At 44.4% G+C, this 16,067-nt stretch overlaps 1 protein-coding gene across 2 annotated transcripts in view; it reads left to right on the top strand.

Annotated features, from left to right (window-relative positions):
* Positions 1 to 16,067, top strand: part of PLPP1 (phospholipid phosphatase 1) — a 308,844-nt gene that overhangs the window by 118,249 nt on the left and 174,528 nt on the right. Inside the window, exon 2 of one of the 2 annotated variants that reach the window (XM_085631308.1) lies at positions 12,300 to 12,451. The exons of the other annotated variant lie outside the window; for it this stretch is intronic. Within the exon in view, the coding sequence (XP_085487434.1) occupies positions 12,300 to 12,451 (152 nt within the window). The remainder of the gene's footprint in view (positions 1 to 12,299; positions 12,452 to 16,067) is intronic. 2 annotated transcript variants of the gene reach the window in all.

Below are 16,067 nucleotides of genomic sequence, written 5' to 3'. Positions count from 1 at the left end.
TAGAGGCCATATCTGATAACTAAAAAGCTTTTTTTACCAGAGGATATTCTTATCCTGTTGGACTTATTGGTGACAATGAAAACAAAGGCACATAAGGGCTCTTAGTGCCTTCAGAAGAACACCATTCACTGTGGTGTAGGAATTCAGCATGACCCCTTGCTTTTTCAGATGGCGACCCCTGCTTCGTTCTAGAAGTTCACTTACTCTTTCCACATAGCATTTCTTTGTTCGTTATGAGCCTCTGTTGTGGCTACATACTTCTGGCACCACATATCTGCTTACTGCAAAACGCACACCTTCTTCATCTGAGCTGTCGGGATCTGGAACATTCCCTTCAATATCCGAACAGGCTCCGAAATAATGCAATTCAGAAAGCAGCTGAAATCCCGGCAGTTGAGAGAATACTGCATTGGCACGCCATTGGCTCCACCACCTCCAAACACCCTGCCTCATGGGAGATGATCCTCCCTCTTGACTCTTGGCCCACAGCCTTGTTCTCGCTTCGTTGCGCTCTAGCGAGGTGTACGCTTTACAAATACCTAGACATACGTGCTTGCCTATTCAAATGTCGGTCTTCTTTCCATGTTCTCGCTTTCTTCCAGTCCACGTCGCTCCCCCCCCCCCCCCCCCCCCCCTCTTACTATATTTACGTCATGTCACCGAGCTACTTGTTTCTCGGCACCCTGTGCGCTTCCTGCTTCTGCCAGTCTTTCTTTCTCGTGGCTTGCTAATCACGTCCCTCCTCCCTCTGCGGAATCCGAAGGCCTCGTTCACCTTCGCGTCTCGTTGCACGGTGTTCCTGTTTTTAGTCGGACGTTACTGCAGATTGCAGGGTGGATATTCTTAGAACAAGCCTGGAATTAGTGCACTATCGGGGCGTGCCCGCCCTGTGGAAAGGCTCGGGGAGTGGTGCCTTCCGACGCTTTCGCTGTGCAGTGCGCTTGCCTCGGTGAGCGTGGGAAGGGCGCACATAGAACTGGCTTGGTCTAGTGCTGCTAAATCTGGCCAGTATCTGACGTGAGTTTGTCATACAAAGGAACAGAAAATGCTCTAATTGCACAGCACTAATGCCCATGTCCAGTTGTCATGACTTCCTGGAAATATCCCTTCACAGCAGGACTCGGTAGGCTGTCTGCCGTTTCTGTGGCATTGCATTGCCCAGAGGTGACTTACCAGGCGATTCCCCGGTTTCCGACATAGACAACAGTCGGATTTGTTTTGTTTAGATATGTGATGAGTGGTGTTCGTGCTGCATCACTGGGTGAATTCTTAAGGGATTGAGAGGTTGATGGGTGTGGACAGAGCGCGGCGCAGTATTGTTTACAGCATAGCACAGATATTCCATAGCCACGCACACACATGCACTAAATTACTGAATACGTGCATGCAAAGGAAAAGTCCACACATAAATTATCACAGTAGTTTTGTTTGGAGAAAATTATATTGCAGGTTTATTTGGTATAGTAATACGTTCATTTCCAGGCGATCCAGGGTCAGCCAGTGATAATGTGACCTAAGCAGGTTGCTGCCTGATTAGCCAATGAGAACCAGGAATATACACGTCTGGTAGTAAACCTTTGGGGGTTCACCCCACATCTGGACCCCATAGTCCAGGAAAAAAACTGAAGCGCATAGGCAGAGTGTTACAAGGCAAGCTCCCAGTTGCTGAGGCTTACAACTGCCCTTTGGAATAACTGGGCACCGTTGCTTTTATCCCAGGGCCCTGCTTTAAGGACTTCCGTTGCATTGGCATGAAGTCCCCTATGGGCTTTTTCTTGTGGTTGCTTTTCACACCAAAGTCCTTTGGATCGCCCTGTAACTCCGCCAAGCCTCAGGGGTGGCAACTGCAAGCGTTGAGGCCCCCACCACAGCTTGTAACCCTATATGACCTGAATTGTTGCATTCACCGAGCACCCCTACTCGCCATTGGTTCACTAGTATTTTACTGCTGTGTACAGTAAGCATAACTCATGTTGTCTTGGCGCACACTGATTGAAGTTGTTGTGACTGGCATCTGTACCTCCAGAATCGATCCCCTACACGCCATGTTATTGACCTTCCTCGTTTAATGCGAACTGGTCAACCAGATCCTTTATCTTGATGGGGTCTCAAATGATCAAAACTCAGGATAGTTCATTCAGTGGCGGCATAATGATATGCCTATTCTGGCGGCACAGATCACCCCTGTGAGGTGCTGGTTTTATTGGAGCAGATTGACTCGCAGCCATTGCACAGAGTTGAAGTGCATGATCTGACAGACTATTTGTGTTAAACCACTTCATTTACTCTGCTGCCCCTTCATGCTCTGAATGTGATCTAGATTTGAGTGGCCACTTTTTTTGTGAGTTGCCCTTGTTAAGGTGCTGACCCTTGGGTGCCTTGCTTTAAAACTGAAAATTATCATGCAAAAGTAACTAAATGTTAGTCATCAGACAAAATGACCCCAGACTGGCCGCAGATCACACATGAACTTGCTTTGTACTGTGATCACCATTCATATTGAATTGTACATTGCTTGACGTTGTATAAATATGTGTCCACAATCAACCGATTGAGCTTCATTGTTCACTGTTACCTAATGGTGCAATACACCCAAAAAGAACAAATGTCTCAAAGTAGTGCAAGTATAGATATGTCAATAGGCTATTGCATGTGGTCATCCTAAGTCCGTTCTTTTTGCATGGCAGAAATTTATTAACTTTTTAAAAGGTCTCCTAGGGATAGTTTGGAAACTGTTGTTCCCACTGTTAATCTCACGAATGCTTGATATACTCTAATGTGCACTGTGTACAAATTTGTGATCCTCTGTATAGGATTTGACTGTGCCTTAGTTGTTTACCCTGGGTTGACAAAGCCCTTCTCCAGACATCCCCAACTCAGCCCTTCACTCCATGATGCACTTCATAGTACACCCTCAGCTGTAGAACATAAGTTCCAGCCTAGAAGGTGTTAAAGGCTGGCTGAGCCCTTGAGGGGTTATTCTTTCAGATGCCCCGTGAAACTTATGGGTGGACTGTTCTTCTTTATGCTGGGGGAGACTGTGGTGCTCCTGCAGCCCCCCTGCACCCCTTTTCACACATGAGGGTGACCCCCTCCTCTGGGGGCCACAAAGCACCAAAACGGCAGATTTCCAAATGCCTGACAAGGCATTATGGGGCGCTTCATGCTCCTCTTTACCAGCCCCAGCTACTGGGAACACTCTCCTCTGCCCTCTGGGTCTCTGAGAGGGTAGATTCAGCAGTGTGCTGTCTTCACTGGCTCCCTGCGCCAGCCTTTCGTTAGGCTCTACTTCTGGGCCTCTCTCCCTGCGCAGAGGCCCCTGCTTCTGTGCACCAGTCCTGGGCTCTTCTTCTGGTGCTGATAGGGTCCTGGGAGCAGTCAGGGGGTCTCTCCTTCCAACTGCCCATTGCGCCAGGCTCCAGCACCTTCACCCTCAGCAGACCACACCCCAGAGAGACCTTCTCTTCCTGTGCAAGCACTTTTTAAAAGTTGAGTAGGGGGCTGGCAGGAAGTCTCTGTTGGTCCTATCAAACAGCGACACATCACGTCCCTGCCCCTGCTCCCTCCTTCTTGTCCAGCCTCTGAGCTTGTTCAAAATGGCGTCGTCCAGGGTTTCTGCCACATGTTTTGGAAGCACCTTCCCCCCCCAAGCTGCCTTCCCTCCTTGGTGCAGCCTGGTGCCTGGCCCCCAGCGACAGCGGTTGATGGATTGGCCTTTAGTCCCACCCATCTTCTCTTCGTGGAGAGGAGGCCCTCGCTTGTGGAAGAAGGGTTATCAATCCTTCCAGCTGAGGTCCGCCCTCAGCCTGGGTCTGGTAATGGCTGGCTCAGAGAAATATGACAGTTCTAGATGACCCCAAAGCAGTACAAATATGACTTTGGACTCTGCAGAATACTTATTTTTACATTCGCTACATTGGACTTAAGTGCGTGTCTGGAATCTGTAGGCCTAATGGAAGTTAATCAAGCCATCTGCCCCACATTCCCTTAGGGGAATAATGAAGTGAAAACACACTGACTTTCCTTGGCATGTTTCTTTCCAGCCTATAAAGCCTATTCCATGTACACACGTGTCTGCATGTAAGCAGCCCGGTGTCCCTTACTCCAGCTGCTGCGCAGTGGCCTGGTCAAGCCAGGGGAACACCAGTAAAATCCCCATGCAGTCTCTTTCATCCTGAGTTCACTGTGGGTGAGTCCCAACTTATGAGGCTCCCCCACAGTAAAAGCTCAACAATTAGGTGCTCAAAAAGCTAAAAATCCGGGCGGCCCATAGTGTCAGAACCACTTTCTAATAGCTAGGCAGAACCAAGGTGATATTCCAGGTGTTATGCCTAAATATGTAACTCTGTCCTAAGTTTAAAGCAAACATAACCACTCTACTGGGGGAGCCATTGACTGATCTGCAGTTTTTGCCTTTGCAGTCAAGGGCTAAACCTGTTTTTTGTGTGTGTGAACATTGGTCCCTACTATGATAGGTGCAGAGTAGCTTCGTCCGCTAGATAGCACCAGTTAATTGTTTGCATTGGTATAGCCCACCCACAAGACATAGGCCTTTTGAAGACCTGGCTCATATACAACTAGAGCTGTGGAATGTTCCCGCAGGCATAAAATTGTGACCCCCACCCAAAACCAGGTATATGTGGAGCTGAAATAGTTTGTCATAGTATTCTGCTTCATTTCATTCTGTATTGACTGGGAACCCATCACTATAAAACAACAATCTGTTGAGGCAGAGTCACAGTGCTGAGGTCCACCATCCAATCGTGCGCAGCCCAGTGCAAAATTCCGAAGAGGATATTTCCAAAATATCTACAAGTGGAGAAAGGCTTGTGAAGGTAGGAATGCGAAATAAAATGTGTGCTCAAATGTACCTGTGCTTTCCTAAAATATGGACATGCATAATATTTCCTTATAAATTGTGGTGCCATTTTAACTCTGTCTAGAATAGATAAGGAAACAAACAAGTGCTATCAAAACAGCACCTCCCTAACCCACTAGGTACAGTTACCCAATTGCTGGAAAATTAAGTTAATTTAGCAAGTATCCAGTATTTTTCTCCTGTTCTGACCTGACTGTCAACCCAACTTTTGTGGGTTTGGGGGCAGTGACTAAGTTAACATCTGTGTGTGGATTTGCCAAATACATGTGCGATGATTTGGCTGCCAGCCAATGTGGATAAAGAATGATACACTGAAGTAAATATCAGGTCCTTTTTCTCTTGAAGTGACATGAATCTGTACTCTCGCGATGATTACAGTTGTGTATGGGATTTTCATTCTGATTGTTACACTGCCATGTGTGAATTGCTGAATTATTTGTGATAGCTTAACGTGCAACGTAAAGTTCTAATTGCCTAATCTAGGTGCATGTTGCAGGGTATCTGGCCACATAACGCAAAACAGTAGAATGGCTGGAAGTTGCAATGCCTGTTTATAGCACCACCGCAACTACTTTATTTGTTTATGAAATGGTGGAATCTATGATGCACAAGTTATCTGGCTTTCAGCGTGCCCAACGAGGATGACCCTTGCAGCCTTAGGGTATTTAACCAGGGTCCTGCCCTGGTAGTGACTTGATTGAGCCCTTCTTCCTCAAGCTCAAGCACCCCACCCCCAACACACACTCCACCATCGCTGCTGTCACCACCACCACCCCCACCACCACTGTGCGACCTGGCAGGGGAATGCTGCACTGAGCTGGCTGTTCGACCGAAATAGGTGCAAGGTGAATTAATGGGGTTTGGTCTCTTCCATTGAGAATTAGTGATGCCATTGGGGTTGGAACCACCTACAGCTTCCTCTTCTGTTTTACGCAGTTTAATCTTCTAGAAGCCTCACCTGCTCTCTGAAACGCTCTTTGAACACAGGAACTTAACCCACAGCGGTAATACTGGAGCCATTCTGTAAAAGTGGATCCATTTAGGTGAAACCACGTTTTACCTAATTGCAGGTTTGGTATCATCCCTTTACTCTACCCCCCTACAATGCACAATTAAAGTGCTTTCTCCCACTATGAGCGAAAGGTACAGTTGTCAACTTTTGACCACATAGTTGCATTCCGAATGCCTCCAAATAGTCAGGCAGCTTTGGTGTCTAATGGAGGGCACTGGATTGCAAACTGTGCCTTTTAACATCACCAAGGAGGGTTACGTTAGACGACTAAGTGCCTGTCCTAACCAGAGTGGAAAGTTTCCTGTTCTTTGTATCGCTTACTTAAGGGGCACATATAAGGTAATGCAGGCTGAGGCTGATATCTGCTGTCAATCACAGTAGCTGCTGCGGGTGTAAACGAGTGGCCGTGTCCTTCCTGAGCATGTGCATGCCCTTGAAGATTGAAAGTTTACACTGTATCCTCTAGAGCAGTGGTTCTTAACCTGTGGTTACGCCTATTTTGGGGTGGGCGCAACTGCTTAGAAAATTAAATAATATTAACAGATTAATGTGGTGTATATAGAAAGGCGAACTCAATGTTAAATTGTAAATGTTAAAAACATTCTATAAATGTGAAGACATTTGAAATTGGATGCTAAAAATTAGGTTGGTATCCTCAAAAAGATTAGTTGGAATTAAGCAGAATATAGTATGGATATTGGGTGACCTTTAATTACATTCAGAAAAACCCCAACCTTCTCATTAAAAATTTTTGTTTTTTAAATATATGTGAATTAAAAAAAGATATTTCTGCCCTGTGTACTTGTTTGATGAACGCTTGTTTACATATTTGTGTGTATTCCTTGCAGTTTACATCACTGAAATTGCTTAGGCTGGAGTCACTGGATTCCAATAATGACTCAGTGGGAGGGGGGTCCCTGGACTTCAATAATAATTCAGAGAGGGTCCCCGGTTTCCAATAATGGTTCAGTGGGGGTCCACAGAAACCAAAAGGTTAAGAATCGCTGCTCTTGTGAACTCGCATCTCAACAGCCGTTAAAAAGCCGAGGGTGAAGCTAAAGCACAGTTTCTGAGGCTACTTACTCGACAAAGCAAACTATGGTGCAGCCAATAAGTATCAAAGTGACGATACTGCTTCAGTCGTGTACTGAATTGTTTTACTGAAATGTATGGAATATCAGATGTGGCATGCACTGACATAGTTTGGTTTTCAGGCTTGAATCGAGCTTTATCAGGGGACACACCATCCTGTTGGAATTCATTCCCTTCCCACAGATTTAGCCAGGGTATCCTGGCGTCCACGACATAACTGAAAGCCCACCACTTCCAGGGAAAGAATAATATGCCCAGGGACGCTGGAATAAGGGGTAAGGAAGGGCCAAATTACGCAGCAGGGTTGAGTAATTTATACAGCAAGAAAATGCAAATTATGTAGCTTAATGCGGCACTTTTTGTGATAGGTTTACTTAATTATTTTGTTATTTTTGCACTTGTTGACTTTGTCTGGGCATTGGTTGCACCTCATTAGTACCAGATTAACACCTAAATATAACGACGTGCAACAGAAAGGTGACCAGTCAAACTTTGCAAAGGGCCTTTCATCTGCAGGTCTAAATGCATTACTGATCTGTTTGTAACTTTTGAACCATTTGAGCTAGAACCTTCCTTTTTTTAAAATCTTCAAGTTATGCTGCAAATGATATATTAAGTGGCAAACGTGCCAAGTCTATAATTATGCAAAAATCACTAAGTCTGCAAAATCTCATAATTCCAATGGCTCTGCTAATGCCTCGGGGTGAAGGAGAGCTATGTAAATAACAAGGGCAAATACGGACACATGTTTTGCAATGTACACTTGTTAATTCTGGCAACGGGCGGTTAGCAACTGTAATAATTAGGAATATATTCTAGCAGGCCATTGCCATGATTACCTTTTTGGCTCGGTTTCAGTTCGAAAGTGAAAACTTGTCCGGTGTTCTGTCTTCGTTACAATGATGTCAAAGCTTTGGGGATTCTGATATTCTTGCATGTACGTTGTGGACCTTTTTAACGATCTTCTCCTGTGCTTCACTGCAAGGTACAGTACAGTGACGCTAGGTACGACTTTCGGATCCCCAGTCAGTATGTGTAAACGTTGCAAGCTTGTGTACACCGAGGGAGCTAAGGGCACTGTGGACATGTTCCCGCTCAGCAGTAGCATGTCATGCTTGGTCCTTGGCTGCTGCTAGTAAATCAGGTGTTCAGTCTGAGGGATGACCTGGCGAAGGTGGAGAGAGGTTAAGATTCCTAGTGGGTGGGGAGTGATGGTTACAAGGAGTTTTCAACTGTTTGTGGTAGAGTATAATTCAGTGTCCTTGAGCGAATTTTTCTACATGCTTGTTTGGGGATGGAGGTCTAAAGCATCCTTGTGAACCTGCCAGAGTTTTAACTTTGTCCTGAGTTATATCTCCGGTGTGCGAAGTGCAGGGGGGGGGGGGGCGCAGTTGAGGGTCTTCCATCTACATGTCTAATTCATGTCCGCTATGGCTCTTGTGCTCTTCCATCAACCTGTGTTGCGGCATATCTGTCTTCTCTGTACAGTGTTTGTGACTGTTCAGGTTCTGATCTCTGAAGGGGTGGTGGTGGTTCCCAGACATTTTGCTAGAAGTGGTTGTGTTCTATTTCTTCTTTGTCATGTATTTGGTGCAGATCTCTTCCAATCATGTTACTGCTGGTTTCTAGTCTGTATCCTCCCTTTGGAGAGGTTACGGGTGATTAACCTCTAGGGCTGGTGGCTGATCTCTTGGGGTTAGAAGCCAGTGAAGTATTCGATGGAGTGATGAGCTGTTTTTCCTCAGATATTTCGGAAGTAGGCTACAGCATTCTGGTCTCAAAGTGCTTACATTGGTAGTGTGGATGGTCTCCATAGAGGGATTGAGGTCTTCTACCTAAACCCTGAATGATGTGTCAACTATCCACACATGCATGTAATAGATTTAAGAGCTTCTGATTATGCTTCCATTGTATAGATAGTTGTGGAGACTCACCTGAGAAACTGCTCCCAGAGCTGGAGTTCAGGTTTTAAGGATAAAGTTCAACTTGCAAACCATCCAGAGGATAGCTAGCAAGAGGGCACATGCTCCGACAGAGCTATATACAAGTTCCTGTTTAGGAGAGGGAGCACGCATGTTCTACCAGTCAATGCTCAAGTACAAAGAGTCATGAGGTATGCGTGTTGACGCTAATTGGAGAAGTAAAAAAAAATTCTGTAGTGTTGTATCATCACACACATAAAGAGGGAAGATAGGTACTACTCCTTTTCCATCCTCCCTGTCATGTCCACACTATAAACAGAAAACGAGGAAGAGATGGGTGGCCACATTTCCACTCCTCTCTTGGAAAACATGAAGTTGTTCAAAATTGCCCTCCCCCACTATGTAGTGGCATGCTTCACCATAGGGCTGCTATAACATCCCTGCGCAGACCAACACCTGGGATGAATCAAAGGGAGGGGGAAGGCAAGACAAACATAACTGGTTTGGGATCCACACAGTAAATAACATATAAACGGACAGTGATTGTGTGAGTGTAAAACTACCTCTGAGATACCCTTCCAAATTTTGTATTAATCATGAGATTCCGGGGTAAGATTAAAAGTTAGAAAACGGAGATGGTCTAGGGGAGAGTAAGGACCCCTTTTCTCTCCTATACTGCTTCCATGTCAACATGTTTCGGCCTTTACTGTTGCCCATAAATGGTCGTTTGGCCTTCCTCAGGACAAGTGATCTGTTTTGTGCAAATCCCTTCCCTTGGACAATCTCCAACTATTCAGGGGATATGTAGATTTGGACAAAACAGTGTTTCTATATACAATGACCTTACTTTTGACTTTCTGTGTAGACCCACTCCTGTGTTTCTGAAATGACAAACACTTAACCTAAATCCAAATACAAGACCATACACAACCCATGTTTTCAAATGTTAAAAAAGCTTGATTAGGTATAGGGGGAAGCCCACCACTATATTATACCAAAATAGCATGCACTCTTAAGCGAAGTCACGGAAATCCCCTGACCGCCATCTATCACTTATTGTTACTCATCATACAGTCCCACCTCTCAGCAGTGAGCGGAACGACAACGGTGTAGGTGAATCTCCCAAATGAAAGAGAAATGAGAACCCGTATCTTACCAAGTTTCAGCAATCAAATTTCTCAAACTAGGGTGCACATCGCATCAATCACATTTATGAAATAACTTCTAGATCTTAAAGTTTACAGCCAATTAATATTCACCACTTCTCACTGGCTAGATACAGGTATTTGTACTTATTCCCTGTTTTGTTTTTTTTTTTTCCGCCCATACCATTTAGATAGCAGGCTCATCAATGCTCCTTTAACTGCATTTGCTTACTAATCCGATGGACCGAAAAGGTGATTAACCTGCATTTTATTAGTGAGGCTAGGTTCCTCCTAATGACTGCCCAATCATTCTGATCTATACATTAATCATGTCCACCTATAAGGCATTCCCCTTTACCGAATCTCACTGGTTTTGAGCTACTCTATTCTGTCACTCGAACCTCTGTCTAGCCACCCTTAACCCACTTCTTCAAGGGGTTGGATGCCACTTCTGAGTTCCTCTCACCACCCTGTGTAGTTACAACAGAATAGTAATTCGCGTCATAAATCCTGTTCGGCCCTTCGCTTGCTGGATACTTTCGGCTTCTGGTTTAGTCCCGTGTTACATGGGCTCAGATGGGAACTAGACCGCTAACCTTCTTCTCGTGTGTAGCAAACAAAGAACAAAAGGATCCTAATTTCCTCATGTTATGTGTTTGTCATTTCAGAAACAGAGAAGTGTCTACACAGAAAGTGACAAGCAAGGTCATTGTATATAGAATCACTTTTTTTCCAAATCTACATATCCCCCTGAATAATTGGAAATTGTCTGAGGGAAGGCATTTGCACAAAACGAGATCACTAGTCCTGAGGAAGGCCAAATGACCCTTTAGGGGGCGACAGTGAAGGCCAAAACATGTCGACATAGAAGTAGTATAGGAGAGAAAAGGGGTCCTAACTCTCCCCTAGACATCTCAGTTTTCTGACTTTTAATCCTACCCGGGATCTCCTGATTAATAAAAAAAAAATTGGAAGGGTATCTCAGAAGTAGTTTTACACTTACACAATCACTGTCCGTTTATAAGGTACTTACTGCATGGATCCCAAACGAGTTATGGTTGTTTTGTCTCCCCCCCCCCCCCCCCCCCCCTTTCCTTTGCTCCATCACTAGTGTTGGTCTGTGCAGTGATGTTGTAGCAGCCCTATGATGAAACATGCCACTACATAGTAGTGAGGGCAATTTTAAACCACTTCATGGTTTCCAAGAGAGGAGTGGAAATTTGATCACACATCACTTTTTTCTGTAGGGTTGTAAGCATAAATTAATGGAGCTGCCTTACGATGTGAATGATGGCAGGAAAACCGTGACACAAATGAAAATGGGCATGTGATGGACACAGGAGAGTAACCGGAGTCTACGAGCTATATCAGAGCAGCAGTCTTCATACAGCAAGTAGGGATTTTAAGCACTGGCTGGTTCTGCTCATTTTTAAGTTTTCATCCTCTCGTATGTGCCGAGTCAAGTAGTTTTCCTTGTTAAGCTTCTTGTCTCATTTCGTGTCCTCCGAAGCAGCAAGCTTGCCCTTCATGGTGCACAGTTAGAATATAATAAAGTATCCTTCAGTGGATTGATTTAAAAGTATTTGGTTACTCTGCAGAGGGTGTAGTTTAGCCTCGTTCATATATTAGCACAATATGGCAAACCATTTCACCTGTGGTTTTGCAGGATTAGTCTATTCTTGATCCCAAACACCTTATCCCTTTTTTTTTTTTTTTACTTACTGATCCAAAAGGTGTTACAATATTGTTAATGTTACGTCAAATGTTTGGGCTGGAAACAAATTATTGAAGAAATGCTGTGGCAATTCCTTGGTGTTGCGCAGCCGGTCAGGCGAGCTTCTTCGAGGATCGCATTCTTTGGTTGGGAGTCTTGTGGTTGGATGACGCAAGTAACTGTTCTCTTTGCTGTCCAAGATTGTAAAGAGGAGCTGGTTTGGAAAATACCGTTTTGTTTTAATCACCTGAAACACACTGGCACGATTAGAATGCTTAAGAGACAGCATGTGAAATTATGACTCCGGGTGTCAGCACGTGCGCACACGGAAGCCTTCATGAAATGCACGCCGGGTGGGGGTTTGGTTTAACTCTTTAAGAATGCTAGCCGTTTGGAAATGCCGCCTAATGTCGTGGCACCTACTGAAGCATTATTTAAAATCACTGTTTGCATCACTGGGAACATCTTGTTTCTTTCTTTATTTTTTTTTGATGAATCCTATTCTAACGAATTGTGCTTTCTCCCCTTTTGATAGCTGGGTTGCCTTTTGCAATTCTCAATGTGAAGCATATCCCCTTCAAACGAGGATTTTTCTGTAATGACGATTCCATCCGGTACCCTTCCAAAGAAGAAACCATATCTTATGGCCTATTAGCTGCCATAATGATACCTTTCAGTATTCTCGTTGTAAGTTTAATTTGTTTTTTTTTCTCCATGAAATCGCATTTAAACTGGGCCGTGAAAATGAACATTTTGCAGTTTAACATTTCTGATTATTGATTGTTTTAAGCACTGTGTAAGTATGCTTTGCGCGGAGTTCTTAACTTGAGTGGTACCTAGTATCTGAAGAGACACCTTCGGGTACAGCGTATGTAACAGCATCCGCAAAGGCGAGGTGGGTGCTCTTGAAAATGAATACAAATGCTAGGTTTTATCATGTAGCGTTCCACCTTCCCTAGTCTCACTTCATCGCCCTTACATTAATATAGTTGAAGGGCTAATCACACTGCTTGGGTAGGAGAGGCTGGATGTATTAACAAGGTGGGGGAGGAAGCAGGCACATCTTTCACTGCTCACCTTTCTGAGGCCACTACACGCCGCCCAAGGAAGTAACTAGAGGTCCAGAGTCTGAACGCTGAAGCAGGGTGATGTCAGGATTGTGAACTGGGGCGGGCATCCAGTGGTGAGAATAAGATTAGTTATGCAGGGACATATTGTGCTTGTGGAAGACATGGTAGGTAAATCTTGTGAGGGGGAGCAGGATAAATCTGTTATAATGGTGACCTACTGTGTAACCTGGCATGCAGGAATTTTGCCATCGGGCTGAAGAGAGGGGACGCCCACAGCGGGTGAAGACTGAGGGAGCACTTTGGATTAAAGAAGTGTGGTGCAGGCCACATAAACAGACACAAGTGAATAAGGCTAGTTCAGGAACTGGGCAAAGCTGTGGCCTATTCACCACTGGCAGTTAAGTAGTTTGGGAAGAGGAGAGAAGAAAAACATTACGGTTCCAGCACGCTTTCCCCTCTTACTTCCCATGCCCCCAATACTATTGATGCAACATCTGTCCACATAAACCGTAGTACGAGTTAAGGAGACTGCATGCCAATAAAACCGACCTGGCCAGTTTCACCTGAGGTGAGAGGACATTATTGGTCTTTGAGGAGGTCTATTTGAGGTCAGACCATATAGAGTTAGCATCTCTGGGGCGAGGTAGTCAATAAAGGGACCATATTGGAGGCGAAGAGTTTTTAAAGTCAAGTAAAAAGGCTGAACAAGCGACTAAGCAAATAAGGTCAATATATCAGAAATTTAGCAGTGTGCGCTGAAATGGGTTAGTCGCTGGGAGTGGCAAACCGAGGTAGGCCATGGGAAGCATGCTGCAAACGTTGCACAATCTGGTAGATCATTTGAGGTGGCAAGCAAAGACCTGGAATCAGGAGTTGAAACCTTCTTAACACTGCTGCAGTCCAGACCCTGTCGCGGTTCTTATGTACTGGACTGATGGAGAGGAACAGTTCTGGACACTGTGTGAAATTAGATGCAGGAGGAAGCTCTCTGGCAATGCAACTGCTAAGAAATATAGAACTCTTAAATGAAGCAGATCCTGAAGTTAATATATTTATCACTGGGAACACTGGAATAAAGGAGTTCTCCGGATACTAAGGAAGGGGGAAGTTGAAGGTGTGGCTCCCAAGAACACCTTAGCTTAAGAAGGTAAACAAGACATTGATGTTTATGCACATCGAGGCTACCATAGGCTCTGTAGAGGAACTCTGGATGGCAACGCACTGTGATTCGGAGGAAGAGTGTTCTAGTTCCCCATCCCACATTGTTAATAAACTCAGTCTCGCAAGTATGGGAAATAAGACTTCTGGCATCTGTGATTAATTCACTCTGTGTGGTCTTCCACATGGTAAGTTTTTTTTTTTTGTATGTGAGAAAGCAGCACTCCTTTTATGGAATACTTTTTTTTTTTTCTTTAATATAAGTGGCTTCAAGCAAGAGGAGTCAATAAATACATTTTTTATGTGGAGTTCTGTTTCCAAGTTTTTAACTATTAATTTGCAAAGAATGCACATACTTAAAACAATGCATGTTCAATCTCACTTCTGCTAATACAATCTTACATGCCTGTGCAGTTGCAATCAGTTTTTTTGGCCATCCCTGGTCTTGTTCTATTATAGTACATGCAGGCAAATAGTCTGTTTGGGAAAAGGCCTCGCCTAAAAGAGAATAATAATAATAAACCTAAAACCATCTGTAAATCCATGGATGCTCGCATGTATCTTGGTTCATGCCAGTGTTCGATGTTGCAAACATTGCTTCATCTAAGATCAAAACAACAATGTGGTTTACAAATTGATAAGTAGAGTTTTTGAGGCTTCATTTTGTTGTCGATAGCACCACTGGTATGGATCAAGATATGAAATCTTTCCAGATGTGTTTTGAACATGACACCTTTTTTTTGCCTGAAAATGTGTAATCTCTCTTTCTGGTGAAGTTGTTTCTATTTGTGAATGTAAAGGTCTTTCCCCATTCTCCTTTATTTCCACATGCAAAAGAGACACAGATGATTGACAGAATGCAGAGCAAATCAAACATTCACCCCCATTCAAGTGATCTAATAAATCCATAGTTCTTTTGCTCACCATGCCACCCCAGTTTAGACCCAGTCATATGCAAATCAGTCTTGACCCTGTGCCTCGTGGGAACAGTCCAGCCCGAACTGCCAAGCCAGGTCCTCCCTGGACCTGAAACCTGTAGGTCCTGGGCTGTGCATGCCACTGGAATCAAGCCAACCTGGCTGAGGGGTGAAACCTCAAAACCGGTCCTAGGATGCTTGTTTCCAGTGCAGGAAGGACCTGGCGTGGTAGTTCAAGTTGGACTGTTCCCTTGGGGAACAGGGTCAAGTCTGATTTGCTTATGGCTGGGGTTTAAACTTGAATGGCATGATGAGCAAAAACTATGGATTTGGGCCCAGATCTCTGTACTGGGGTGAATGTTTGACATTGTTCAACATTCTGTCCATTTGTTCTTTTTGCATTCTTTCCACATGGGTCCTTTTGATTTGGCAATTCATTGGTGCATACTTCAAAAAAGAAGCATGGACACATTTGTCACTTTTGAAATCAAATGATTGAATCCCTAGGTTTATTTCAATATTTTTCATGGATCCAGATCTATTAAGCTGAAACTTGAAAAATGACTTTATCCAACAAGAAAAATAGAAAATCTCTGCCCTTCGTTGTTTCTCGCCCTGTGGCACCCATTTCTTCGAGGAAAGCCGATGGAGGGGTTTTGCTTGAGGAATGAGGTTTGCTCTTAACACTGGTTTTGCACTCCTGTCACTTATCGCCTACCCCCAGTTTTTTCCAAGTAGTGCTCATGCCAGCCCACCACTTTCTTGGCATGGGCACTCCTGCTTACTCTGGGATGCCTGGGAAGGAATGGAAGCTAGCTGTTTAACTACATGTGCCCTTACGAAGGGCGATCCCTGTGGGTAGATTGGGATGTAATGTGGCAAGGGTTTCATTCCTCCTGATACACTTGTTTACAGTATGCTATTATCCATTCCACAAAGCCTCCAACATTTCCTCATTTCTGTGGAAAGAGAAGTTGGAGACACTGGTAGGAATTTGTGGTTTACCTTTAAGATGTTACTTGTTAGAGTTCGTGGGGAATATGGAGTGTTGTAGTAGTACTCCCTGCGCTAAGATTTAAATGATGGAGTTCATCACATCAGTAAACCTTCCACTGAATATTGAATGGAACAGACACAAAGGGGGATATCTGTGTGTTG

This window comes from Triturus cristatus, chromosome 2_1 (assembly GCF_964204655.1).
Source record: "Triturus cristatus chromosome 2_1, aTriCri1.1, whole genome shotgun sequence".
Lineage (NCBI taxonomy): Eukaryota > Metazoa > Chordata > Amphibia > Caudata > Salamandridae > Triturus > Triturus cristatus.
This window is presented reverse-complemented; position numbering and strand designations above follow the sequence as displayed.